The following is a 14008-nucleotide window of genomic DNA, read 5'->3' as shown; positions in this document are numbered from 1 at the left end:
TCTGGGGCCTGGATCTCCTCCATGCCTGCTTCGTGCCCTGGGGGACGGGGCTGTGGCTCCCTGCACCCTCTAGCAGATCGTTACATGAAGAAACCTTTTGAATACAAGTGCATTCATCCACACAGGTGTGCACACAGGACAGATGCAAAAAAACAAAAAACTAAAACAGAGTGTGAATGTTAGATAGGAAACACTTAAACACAACACAAAAGCTCCTGTGAAAGAAGCATATATTGTAAATGCTAGTGGTCCCAGTGTAAAACTCTGTGACATGTGTGACTTCATGTGTGATAAAGACTCCCCATTGTCTTCATCACCAACTGTGTCCTAATCTCTGTACTGAAATGTTGTGGTCAGCAGTGGAATGCTGCGATCTGATATCATCGTGTTTGTGTTGTTCCCACATCATCATAATAAATGTTGTTCCAGGTTCAACATTGCAAGTGACCAATCACATTGTTAAGACGTCATACTTTTGCGACTTCGGGAAAAAAACTTGCCTCTGTCTGCCGATCCAGCAGTTTGAGTTCTTTGCATTTCAGGATACTGTTCTTTGATAAACGGTAAGCATTATACATATTGTCCTTGCAACACTGGAATTTCATAAATGAATGAATCGCTTGGCTTGCAAAAGTATGACGTCACAACATTCTGATTGGTCACGTGCAATGTTGAACCTGGAACAACATTTCTTATGATGATGTGGGAACAACACCGACACGACGATATCAGATCATCCGCACTAAAGTTGACCAAGACAAGCACAAAGATGAGTCTAAGAAGATCATTCATAACCTTCACCAGTGCTGTTTCTGCACTTTTTTTACTACCATTCTCTATAAAGCTGCATAACAAGTCTTTATTTTGAGATCCCAAACATATTTTGTATTATATCTTCATGCATAGTGTACATACTATTTATTAATGAAGTTTGTACTCCTTTCTTACACACATTTTACGTGACTGTTTTTAACTAACTTCATTTTTACTTTTCTTTGGTTTTTATTACTAATGTAAATTCATACATTTCTGTATTATGGGTTTAGGGCAGGGTGGTACGTACAGGGAGAGTTGGTGTGACAGAGGAGGATGCTAGGGATAGGGGACATGGAGGTAGGTAACGCACCACTGCAACCCCTAAAGAGAGCAGCTGAAATAAGGAGCTAAGTTATGGTTACTTACTTACTGCCACCTTTAAAGCCTGTGTTACATAGTCTTTTATTATATTTAAAATTGAAGGATTAGTTAATAGAGATCCTTCTTTGAGCAGTCTGGTAGGAACGGGTTCTAAAAACATTTCGAGGGTTTAAAGGGAGAAAATTTAGACAATAGATAATTCATAAAGATTGATAGGAGAGAAACAGTTGATGTACATAGTGACACTTTTGTGGGAATGCTGTGAATATTTTTTTCTCTAATGTTTGAAATGTTATTTCTGAAGAAATTCACGCAGTCATTAGTGTTTAAATCTAAAGCTCAACAGGGCTTTGACTCTGTCAGCCTGGCTGCAGTCCTGAAAAGAAAGATGGGGTCACTCCTACTTTCTTTGTTTACGTGCGTTTGCGTACATACGATTTTCTGGAGGAGGACAGACATCTATTTAGAACTCTTAAAGATGTCGAAGAAGCAAATTCCTTTAAGAAATTACTTTGGTGTTCCTCCACCTCCAAAGAAATGTCAGAAGGAGTCCGAACCGCAAAAGAAGCGCGTATTCTTGGAAAAGTGGTTGCAGGAGGTGAGCTGGCTTCAAACAAATGATGAACGCACAGAGATGTGGTGCGGAATGTGCTGTGAAAATTACACTCTAGCAGACAAAAACACTGCCTTTATATGTACGCGAACGCGCATTGCAATTTTTTATCTGGTGTGCGTCTTTTATTTTGACAGCGAATGCGCACCTAAGTGCACATAAGTGGTCCGCACCACTTATGTGCACCCCTGCAGAAGAAAGTGTGCTTTGATAAGGCATATGTAGACCACAACAGGAAGTGATATGATACAGCAGTGAGAGCCAATACCAAGTATGGTTATATTCCAGTGTTACAGTCTGAGTTTTTCTTTTTGTCCTTGTGCATGAAGTGCAATAGCAAGTTCAGCCACAGCATCACTTTTTTGTACAAGTTGTTCTTTCTCTTCCCAGACCGTGAGCACTATACTGATCTACACTGTCTTTCGAGGCATCCTGTTGTCTTCTTACTTCTGTCTCCAAATAAACACAGTCATCCATTAAACTGAAATGACCTATGACCGGCCTCAAAATGCTCCACATGGTAATTGACCATTACCTACAGTCATTAATTCTCCAGAAAGTCATTCTCACATGTAAACAAACTGTCATGCATGGATGGATATGTGCGGTGATTAGATCATGAGGCAAATATCCCCAGATGGAGATCCCTAATGCAGTGAGCAAATGGCTCGACAAGGTGTCTAATTCCTGTGTTTATTTTTAGTTAGACTCAAAAACATTTTTAAACCACGGGGGCTTTGTCCTTGTTGTCCCAATATACACTGTTCTGTGTTGTTTTTTCTATGTTTGTTTTGTGCAACTCCTAATTTTCCCAAATAGCTAAGAGAGTTGAAGAGTGAAAAGTTAGCACAGGGATAAATCAACCTGAGAAAAAACAGAATTATCCTTTAATATGTTGAAGCATGGAAATGTTTTATTTATTTTTTACTTTGCTGATTATAAAAAAAGTAACATTTTGAATTTTCTAAGCAAAATCGAAACATCTTGAGATCTTTATCATTATGTTTAGATCATCTTTTTACTTGATATTGAACAATATGAACATTGTGCTCTACTGGACAAGACTTTTCTTAACAGCTTGTTCAGTTCAGGGTTTCAGGAGAATGAAGCATATCCCTGCTGCCACAGGGCGAGATGCGGGGGACACACTGGACCACTGGCCGCCCACCAGTCCATCACAGGGCTAACGCAGACAGACAAGTATTCATGCTCACTGTCACACCTGGCCAATTTAGCGTTGTGCATTACCCGAACATGGATGTCTTTGCACTGTAGGACGAAGTCTACGAGAATTCATGCAATAAGAGGGAAAACATTTGAGCCCAGAACCTTCTTGTTATGAGGCGACTGTAATGACTACTTAACTACTGCACTGCTGTACACAAACAAAAGGTACACACTTTTAATTAATAGAAACGGAAACAAGGGCTATAACATGTATAGTCATGCAAGGTTTGACCCCAAAAAACGCAATAACACTGTATATTTAACCACGCTGTATCCAATGATTGTACTGCTCATGTGTCACTTACTCTTAATTACAGTATAATTATGAGTTAATGCCATCATTCAAGCAAGGCGCATTCTCATGAGGAAACAGTCTGTGTGATTTTTAGCAGCCACATCTCAGTGAAGTAAGCTCACATGAGGTGAAACACACTAGCATGTGTGAGGACACCTCTGTTGATGTTTACCCACCAGTGTAAGTCTTTAGGGCAGGAATCCACTAGGTGGAGCACAGCTCTAAGGCTTTGCTAATGTTCACCCGAGAGCATATTAATCCCCAGTCCAGAGGACTGGGAAGCTGCAGCGGTCGATGGAGATAAGGACAGTCTGGGAGAGAGCCACAGATGCTCCCTAATGCTGACTGAGGACTGCCTCGGGCATTAACAGTGTTATCTGCTCCACTTACTGATTAAAAGAGAGTCTTGAGGAGTGCAGAGTTAGATCTTTAAAGGTTGCATCTTCCCAGTATATTTATTTGTGGTGCTAAACCAAAGTTGTGTAATCCCGGAGCTAGACACCCAAAGGCATAAAAGGTAGCAAACACACAGAGCTTCAGGACACAGTTGGCCAAACAACAAGTGAGATTAGCCAGTTTCCTCCTGAAGCGTTTGGAAAATACACTCAGTCAGATTTCCAGTTTTCAAACATGTAGCGTAATTTATGTTTTTATATATTTGTATTATTTGTGCCTGAAAGATGGGGGTGAAAACAGTCTGATCATTTAATTATGGCAAACTGATCCTAATATAGACTAGGAGCTGTGTATTTTAATTATACTTTATTTGGCCAGTAAACATTCACCGTCAAACATCAGACTCTGCTCTTCAGTACATTAATTTAGCATTTAGTTGTCGCTTGATAACCATGTTGATATTGAATACAAAAGATAATGAAGCATTGATAAGAAGCTAATTTGAAAAGGCTTTTATCAAAGCAGACATTTTGGCTTTCAGTAGTAAAAGCTGGTGTATTTCTGCTGTAATTAACACGTCATCTGTTCTGTTCGAGTGTAACAGTAATTATTTTCATTATTTACACATTTTTTTCTACTCTTATAAAATGTCTGCTGTCATGTTTTAGGAACTATGACCTGTTTGGGGTAAAAAATAAATAAATAAATAAAGTGCTATTTCTTTTGAAACATTCAATTCAATTGCGTCAGATGAAGAGCTGTTTTTTGGTGTTGGTCTTTCTGTTGGAGGAGCCAGGGTGAGGGTTGAGTTTTCAAGAAGGTGTCTTGGACTCTGGGAGATGACAGCGAATCATTTCCATACAGTTACATGTTACATTGTGACTTGTGGTCTAAACCAGCAATTCACGACAAGGAACCAAGTTTTGTTTTCTTTCCCAACAAGCCCATCACGCTTTTATCTAAGGTTAGATAAAAGCATTGTTTCTGAGATGTTTCACTTGTTGAACTACTACACTGATGCCAGGTCCACATGCTCTGTGGCATTTTAGTTTCACAAACAATATTTTCCTAATTAATAGCTCTGAAATCCTGAAGCACCACTATACAAGCATCCTTTGAGTGTTATGTATCACCTGGAGTGGTAACTGAGCTGCTCAGGGGAGGTCCCACACACCAGGAACACACTACTCTGACTTCACAGAGACACTCTTTTTGTCAGGCTTCCAGCTTTAGATATTGCTCATAGCCAATTCCCTCGCTCTTGTCTCTGTGGGATTTCTCCCTTTTTCTTCACCCAAAAAAGAAACTGCCATACAATAGCTAAAAAATACAGATAGTGCAGTCTGCCTTTGGGTAATCCTCTGCAGTATCTAAAATAAATACCTTGTAGAAATCAGGCTTGGTACTTTTAACTCTTATAATTCATATGTTCACTTTCATATTTGATGTTGTAGCTGCTGAGACTTTCTAAGCTTATCCTTCAGCAGCTGTTTACAGGTCTCCATTATACAATGTTGGAGATGCTCATATATTACCAATAGTGAATAAAATTCAAATACAAAAAAATAAATTATACTATGTCCATCCATCTTTTTCTGCTTCTTCAGTTGAGGCTCTTGGGGGTGCTGGAGTCTATCTCCGTTGGCATGAGGTGGGAGGCAGGATACACCCTGGACAGGTCGCTAGTCTGTCTATAGAACCATTAACGTTCACACCTATGAGCAATTTAGACTCACTAATTAACCCAACCCCACTCGCCAAGAGGAGAACATGCAAACTTAGTAAGACCTTCATGTTGTGATTCAACAGTCCTAACCACGGTATGCAATATCAATCAATATGATTTAGAATAATAAGCTGGAAATGTAATTACATTATAGAAATTGCATTAAAGCAGAAATAAAAACATGTAACCCCATCTTCACTGCAATCAGTCGGAGTGCTCACAGGGTTAACCCTGGTGTCAGGATGGAAATGGGATGAAATGAGTCAGCCTTTTCTATTGAGCTTGAAATGTCAAACAACATCAAGCGAAAGCGACGGCTGCAGGATTTACTTGCTAGCTACAACTTTTATTTGATATAAGCTCTTAATATTTGGCCTAGCCATTATTGATAAAGGCAAACGAGACTTTCTGTGCTTAATAGAATCTGAATGTTTTCTATTCCAGAGATGTTTTAGTGTGGCGGTTTAGACAGTTCTGAACTTTCTTCGTTGCATGTGATATATAATGGATAGCTCCTTGTATCAGGATTTCAAGCCATACTCAAGAAACAGTGTCATCCAAAGCTTTGTTCAGTCAGTCCTAGAAGTCATAAGGAAAAGAGCTTTATCCTGTGGCAGATCTTGTGCTAAAGCTGAGGCAAATAGCCATCAATCAGTGCCTAGTGAGAGCCACGCGTGAAAGTAATCTGCCTTCACAACATAACCTTCTCATCTTTCTGCTCATCACTCCTTCTCAGACCTCAGCTGGCCTCACAATAGCTGCAATTACACAGGCAGCGGTCCCCTGGGCACCGACAGGCTCGCGGGGGCTGTTATGGCCGAGCAGGGACGCCGTGGGCCACCTTTGTTGGTGTCAGACCGTAGAGGTAATGATAATGCCAGCGTTGACTGTTTATCACTCTGTAGAGAGAGCTGCGTGTTCTTCTTGAGGAATTATCACAGCATTCGAGCACAGCGGGTGAACGGGGAGGAAACCTCGTATCGGATAAGGAATCCTATTATGTCAGCAAATGACTTCTTTAATGAACTCCGAGGAGAGCAGGTCAGAGTTGAGGTGCTGCCCTGAGATAATGGCACAAATGTGGCTTTTCCCCCTCATGCTTCCTCAGTCATGCCTGTAAAGATGTTTCCTCTCATGCAGGGGGAACAAGGCATCAAACTCGTATTTTGATCATATCGTGCAAATTTCAGACTCCCTCTAAAGTCACCCGCAGCACTTCTCATGGCTGTCTCAGACCTGCATTTGCTGAGAAAATGTACACCACGTGATAAACCGTTAAATTTCCATGAGGATAAACAAAATAATAGGATCTGTTCTGCCAAATGAGTGAGCAGAATAGTATGACAGCTAGGAGAGGGTTTTTGCCAGAGGGTTTTTTTTGTTGTTGTTTTGTTTTTTTTAAGGAAATAAAAACTACTGTATTTTTCCAATACCCAGCTCTTGCTGGAGTGGCAGCGCAACAGATTCGACAAACTGTGACTTTGCCTTTCTTCATTGCTTTTCTCAGCCTTCTTCTGTGTAATGTTGACAGAATTTCAATAATGATATTTCTCGGGGAGGAGCTTAAAGCACTCATCAAGCAGCAGCCTAACAAGCTTTTCACTGGCCGGGGAGGTGCTGAATAAAACGTCTTACTCCTGTTATGTTTCGTTTTTCTGTAGGCATCATGTGGTTGCCACTTTGAACTAATGCTTTAGAGTTTCGTGGCCATGACGTTCTATCCAGCAGGGATTGCAGTTTGAAATAAAAATACTTTTATTCATGTGGAAAGAGAACCTGGAGGACAAACCCCCAATCTTTCTAATATTGTCAGATTCAATTAGAAATCAGCTTTGCAGAACAGCGAGCAGAGCTGCATTGCTATGCACGTTGGTAAAAGACAAAAAGTGATTTTTACTTTCAGTTTGGATGATTCTTCAAAACATGATTTCCAATCTTTAAGCAATTCAAGAAATCCTACTTAGTATTCAGTCCAACAATGTTTCGCTAATGCCTGTTAACAGCAGCTAACAGTGGCAAAAACAGCAGCACGTACCAACAGAAAAGTTCAAGCTATCCTCAACAACTCACCTCAGCATCACTTTACTTGGTCAGAAATGAGCTTCACTGGCTCATTGTCTCATATCAAACTTCAATTTTCACAAATAGATGTGGACACTCTGCATATTGCCACCGCAGCCACATTAAACAGTGAACAGTGAACAGTGGAAAGCCTACACATGGATGGCAGCCACAGCTGTTTGTCCTATAGTGGCCACTGTAGGATTATGAACTTAAATTGAGAGGGGTATGAAAATGAGATTTTACATACTGCATATTAAAAGTGGGGGGGATGCTATTTTATGGTTTATACAGTACATCTGAGTCTAGAAGTGGGTAGATGTGTTCCAAAGAGTCACTCTTTAAGCTGGGATGAAAAGCCTGTCAGTAAAAGGGGAAAACACCTCACACTTGTCTTTTCTTGGAGGTAGTCATGATATTGTTTTTGGTTGTGGACAGAAAATAAAAAAGAAACTACTTTGTAGTGTGTCATTTCAAAAACCCTCAGACCAAATTAGTCACAGAATGATTTTGAAATCATGAATTTGGTGGACAACTACCAGAATTTCCTTTTAAAAGTGTGACATTAGCCACTGTGCGTTTTACTCTGTGGTTTCCATGAATTTCAAGTGTATTGTGGCAGTCTTTATGTACATTACACAGTGAATAGGATACCCATATTGCTTGTTGTTCATGGCCTGCCGGAGGTACACCTGGTGTTGTAGCGTTGGGTTTGTTGTTTCTGAGACAGCTAAAGCCTGTGAACTAAAGAAGCTCAGCTGGAGTGAAGGGCTTGTCCTTCCCCAGGTGCCAAATGGAATCTGCAGTTATTACCATAATGCTTTCCTCCAGCTCATTTTACTCCAGCTTACTGCTGGGTTCAGGAAGAGCGGCAACCAGTTAAGCTAATGCAGCAGAATCTACTTTCTATCCTTCACTACTGGAACATATTCACTGATAGAAGATGTCAGGCTGTGAGATTAGCATCACATATCCAAAAACATGAGTTATACAGAAGTCTGTATTTTTACATACTATGTATGAATAATTACGAACGCTAGTGTGGGATTTCTTTTGTCTACGACTTGTGAGAGGTGAATGGTCATTGTGACATCTCACTTTGTCTGCTTACACACTTCAGGCTCTAGAAACCACATGATAGATGAGCTCCCATCTGACTGCATCACACCTCTCAATAATGTGCTGCTCCCATACCCCCACCCACCACCCCCCTCACTGCTCCTTAATAAGCTGAGAGGAACGTGTGTGGCTCAGTCCATGACCTGACCTCTGGTGGCCTTGAATAAAACAGGGACATTTACTGCAGTGTTGTTAGTGCCTGAATTCAAACACGCATTTCAGATAGCACATTGCAGTGTGACTGTAGACTTTTGAAAACTAACACATCAGGTTCAGTGTTTTGAAAAGCTATTTTATATCTGTCACTATGGTGATGGAAGATAGTATCTTAATATTCCAATTGGCTGGTACTGCCACAAAGATGAAGCTGCAAGGGGCTTTAAAAATGAACTTTTAAAGGAGTCGATCATGTGTAGGCCACTGATGATTTAACCAGATTCATGCAAGCCCATAGGGGCTCTCGTGTGGATTTTGTGTGGGCAGGTCTAATAAGGGCAAGTGTGGTGTGCCCACAGATTGGCACTGAGGCTCAAAATGGCAAAACTGCTGTGGGCCCCTTATAAGGTTGCCTTCATTGGCGCCACATGTTTTTTCTGTGAGTAATCCTACCAATAAAATTCCCACTTCATGACCCAAATGGGCAAAACTGCTATAGGCCCCACTTGAGGTAGCCTGCATTATCCCCACATGGGTTTTCTGTGAGGTTCTGTGAAGAACCATAGTGTAGGGCCCACAGAATTCCCCCATTAGGCCCCATAAAGGCAAAACTGCATTGGCTCATGAGCCTCACATGGACCCAAAATTGGTGCCACATTCTGTTGGCAAGCCAGTTATGGATTTGCCCATAGGAGCTGTGCTCCACACAGCCTCACACCTGCCCACTGTGGGCTCACACGGACATGCTTGCGGGTTAACAATATGCAGTAACACAAAACATTCAACAGTAAGGTAGCGAAGTTAACAAAATGCGTTTAGTTTACCTTTGCAAAGTGAACAAGTCAGTGAATGGTAGGCAGTGGGCCAAATTACTGGGAGCCAATATGAAGGGGATTTCATTTTTTAAAAAGCTTTCAGTGCACATTATTTTATTAATTAACATGTAAAATTATGTTTACAGTAGTGCACTGAAAACAGTCAAAATTCAGGAGGGTGATGACACCATAGGCATCTGCGTAAAAGTTACATTTGTCCAAAGCCTGGATGTCATGAAGTTCTTATTTAATCACTTGTAAATCTCTCAGTTTTATTAAAGAGAGGAAGAAATTCACTGGGAGCCCCTTTAACATTTCTGTCAAGCTTAGCTGGCTGGTTTGTTCACTTGGTGCTTCTATTCTAGTATAATGCTGTATAATTACCAAAGACTTCATATAAGTCATTAGTGTTATTAGTGTAGGCCTTTAACAACTGGCTCATCCACATAACACACAGAATAGGATTGCATTTTGAGTTTGCAGCATCATACTTCAGTGTACTGTTCATTACTGTAAACTTTTCTCTGCTCTTTTCATGACTCGCAGCCTTTTACAAAATGCTGTCTGTTCTCACTTCAAAGCTGTTTGCCCGGCTGAATAATTGCCGTATCGTTCCGTGTGGCTCCCCACCCAGCCCACTCTGTGGCTCTGTGAGCCGATGGAGCTGAAAGCTGTAGCAGTGATTGTCTTAAACCTGGCTGACAGGATGCTACTGACAGCTGAATCATCATGGCAGAGAGCAACACCACCCATCCAACAGGGATATCTGTATTAAACAGAGTGATCATGGGACTTGTTTACACTGGTTACGATAAAACTGATTCACTTATCATCTCTTTGATTATTATGAAAGTATGTTTTTCTTTTTCCAAGTAAAACTTGTGGAGTAAAAATGGTGATATGTGAACACCATGATCCGTTGCAGGTTGTAGATTTGTACTTGGAAGAACACGTTATGATAAGCTAGTGACGGTGTTCCTGTATTCGTCATTAATTCATTCATGCACATGAATTGTCTGTTCTCTTTTTTTGGCATCATTTTAATAATTTGTACGTAAGACGTTTTTGATGTTGGAGTGTGTTTTGTTTGGTTGGGGATTTTTGTTCTTGGAAGGCTTCTGAGAACTCTTGAAATTGACCCTCACCTCTCATCTTCATTCAGTGAAAAAGATTCACATCAAGGGTCCATTACTTTCTGTAAATCCTGTGTTTGGAGTTGTCTTGGCAACCAGCTCAGGCTTTATATGTACAAAACGTGATTGAGGTTGGCCCTCATGGGTACTTGCCTCGCCCCTCTGCGCACCATGTGCTGCTGCTGATTAGCCTCTCCCTGAGCAGGCTGGGCTGGTGCAGGCTGTGCAGCATCTGATAAAGCCTAATTGATACGGCCGCCGAGGGAGGCCTTTGTGTGCTTTGTTGGCCCAGCGAGGCGCAGCAGAGTCAGACCTTGTCAGTGTGGCTGCTTAGACAATAGGAGCAGCTGTAACTCAACTCTGAGGAGCAGCAATGATGGAAACTGAGACCATCTCTGCTATTGATTAACTTGAAAAGATTGAGCATGGTGGGAAGAGGAGTAGGTTGAATCCACCATAAGATTGCCAAGGTGAACCTTTTGCTCAGGAACCCCAGACAGATCCACGGTGTCTGGTCTTTGACATCTCTATCACACCAAAAGGAGTTATAACTGGACATATAGCGCAGGACTGCAGGCGACCACTCAGCGTTAACAAAGGCAGCAGCAGCAGAGGGATGCAGGTTCAACCCCCTCCATGTGGCCCAGATACACACAGGCAGACGCTGAGATGGGATTGTACCATGTGGGGTGTCAGTGTTTTTGACATGCAGTCTGAACTGTGCATGATTTGTTTTGTTCCTCTAAATGTAAGCCATTCTTTTTAAGCAAGTTCTTTTTTTCCATGCAGAATGACATTTTTAGTCTAAGCCTTTTTAACTGGCTGACAAAATGTTGAAGTTCAAAGCTTTTTGTTTGGACTACTGGCAGTTCCTGTGTCTACAGCCTCTGCACGGTTTCTATAAAAGGTAAGATGCTCGCTGTGTTCATTAAGAGACTTCAGAATTTCACATTTTGCATGACTAGGGAAAAAGCCAGCTTGCTAAAAGAAAGAATGTTTTGTCACATCACGTCAGTTCCTCTTGCGGAAATACAATCATATATGTAGTCTTTTAGTTCCCATTTTAATTCCCACATGAACACAAAGTGTCATGTTTGACCCAGTCGTGGCTGACAGACAGCGGACACTTTTCACCCTCTCTGCTTTTTTTATGTCGAGAGAGGATGAAACGGGGACAAAGGACCCACGTGTCAGCGAGGTCAGCTGCTCTGAATGGAAGAGCTATTGTTGTGGTTTGCCTCGGACAAGCTCCAGCGCAGTATTCAGTCCATTGTATGTGTGGTCCCATCGGCTCAGGCAGCATGAGGAGGCACGTGCTCTGTGGTCCTTTGTCCAGCCCCAGTATTGCATCCAGATGGGGGTCTTTTGTTGTTGTTTATATTTTTTCTGAGTTTGTACAACAATATCCATGTTTACCTTCATGTACTTTATATAAACACATTTTAAAGAGTTTGTACAAAAACACTTATTAATTCCTGCTGGTTAAAGTAGAATTTTAGAGAATTCACACATCAGCAGCTGTACAGTCAATCTGGGAAGCTGTAGTACTCCGCTGGAAATCCATATCACACGCTGGAGGCTACAGTGTGGAAAACAACTTTATAGAGCTATTGAATTAAAAGAATACAATCAGATTATTTTGATCACTATTTTTTGCTTTAGTTTAATGTCTACATTATGAAGAAAAAACTATTTCTTTATGCCAATTATTTGTTTCCATGATGACTTTAAGTCCTGTTGGACCTCTCTCTCTATACTTGCTATAACCTACTTGCTATAAATAAATATATACCGTAAAACATCTGCGTGTAGAGAGAGAGAGTTGGTTTTTTTTATTAGCAACATCATCATTGAAACACACTTCTTATAACTGCTTCTGACAGTTTCAAGTATAGACATAAAACCTGCCGTGTGCTTGTCAGCTCCAATACAATACAAAGTCAAGCTCTTCGGAAAAGTTTGTTGTTGGTGGTGTTTTGTTTATCCATGTTCCAGGGCCCTATGTCGCAGTTTACACACATTAGCTAAATAGCTAAACCCCTAACCCTGTCCTGTAGCTGTTTGTGTTTTTCAACTTTCGTTTGGGAACCTGAACACGTAATGTGTTTCCATTATGTTCGTATAAATCAGCACAATATGAGACCTTGCAGATAACATATTAACATTAACAACTTGTTTTGATCATTGGTCCAAAGCATACTGGTTACAATGTTATCTTCTGTGAGAGGGTTGCTATTTACCCCAAAATACTTACAGCATGTCAAAGATGTGTATGTTTAAGCTAATACAAAATTAATGATGATGACTTTTCTGTCAAAAACTTATCTGTTGGCTTTTAGTATGGTTACTAATGATCTATTACACCAGCAGGATGCTTTTTAATGCAAGAAATGAAATGAATTTTACACTGTGTGATAATACAGCCAAAATCACTGACATGTTTGCTTCAAAGCTAATTTTGTTGTTTGTTTGTTTTCTGGCTTGTGTTTTATTTCATTTTGTAAAAGTAATGAGAAAGACTGCCCTGCGGGTCGGGTCAAGTGAAAAGAAAAAAAGGGGAATATGTGATGTGGAGTTGATCATCTAAAAGGATGAACTGTCACACACCCCAAGGCCATCTTTATATCTATAATTGTTTTTGAGTCCACAAAAAAATAACATAACCCGCTCCTGATAACATGACTTAATACTCTAATGTTTTCCATTGAAGTACAAGTCAGTGTTTGCCTGGTGGAGACACATTTCATTATGCTTGAGGATGAGCCAAACTCAACAGCAGTGTTGTTTTGGAGTGTGGTGTAAATGGAAAATCTTCATTTGCTGTAGGCTTCTGAGCTCCGCTTTGGGAGCCAGACAGTAATGAGTTGCAGTTCTTTGCTTGGGTCAACAAGAGGTTGTATACAAAGAATACTGTTCAGTCTGTTAAAATGGAACAATCAGCAATATGCTGTATCTGTCTGTTTGCTGTTCCTCAGAGTTTTCACTTATGTGTAGAAAATTCAATGCATCTCTTTAATCTGAAAAATGCACATCAGAAAGTGAAATAGAGCCTTAAGGAGCCTTTAAATTAAACTTCTGATTTCAGGTTTCTGTGTTTCAGCCTCTGTGTTTTGCCTGTGATTCCAGTAGATCGGTGACCTTACTGATAATATTTCAACTCTTGCCCAGTGTCTGCTAATGGATTTATCTGTGTTTTAATAGCTATGGACAGATCACAATAACGGGTGTTGTGTTGATGGGACCAGAAACCTGTGATTGTGCCGTACTGAGAAATACATATAAATATTGTCCAAACATGGCAGTTCATCAGCGCTGAAGCCCCCTCCCCCC

At 40.7% G+C, this 14008-nt stretch overlaps 1 protein-coding gene across 6 annotated transcripts in view; it reads left to right on the top strand.

Moving 5' to 3' along the window:
* Window positions 1–14008, top strand: part of iqsec1b (IQ motif and Sec7 domain ArfGEF 1b) — a 239909-nt gene that overhangs the window by 159931 nt on the left and 65970 nt on the right. Inside the window, exon 1 of one of the 6 annotated variants that reach the window (XM_042225862.1) lies at window positions 1731–11585. The exons of the other annotated variants lie outside the window; for them this stretch is intronic. Coding sequence (XP_042081796.1) covers window positions 11509–11585 — 77 coding nt within the window. The 5' untranslated portion in view covers window positions 1731–11508. Of the gene's footprint in view, window positions 1–1730; window positions 11586–14008 lie in introns of those variants that run through there. 6 annotated transcript variants of the gene reach the window in all.

This window comes from Haplochromis burtoni, unplaced genomic scaffold (genome assembly GCF_018398535.1).
Source record: "Haplochromis burtoni strain Fernald_Lab_line unplaced genomic scaffold, NCSU_Asbu1 Contig_186, whole genome shotgun sequence".
NCBI lineage: Eukaryota > Metazoa > Chordata > Actinopteri > Cichliformes > Cichlidae > Haplochromis > Haplochromis burtoni.
Note: the sequence above shows the minus strand (reverse complement) of the source record. Positions and strands in the feature narration are given on the sequence as shown.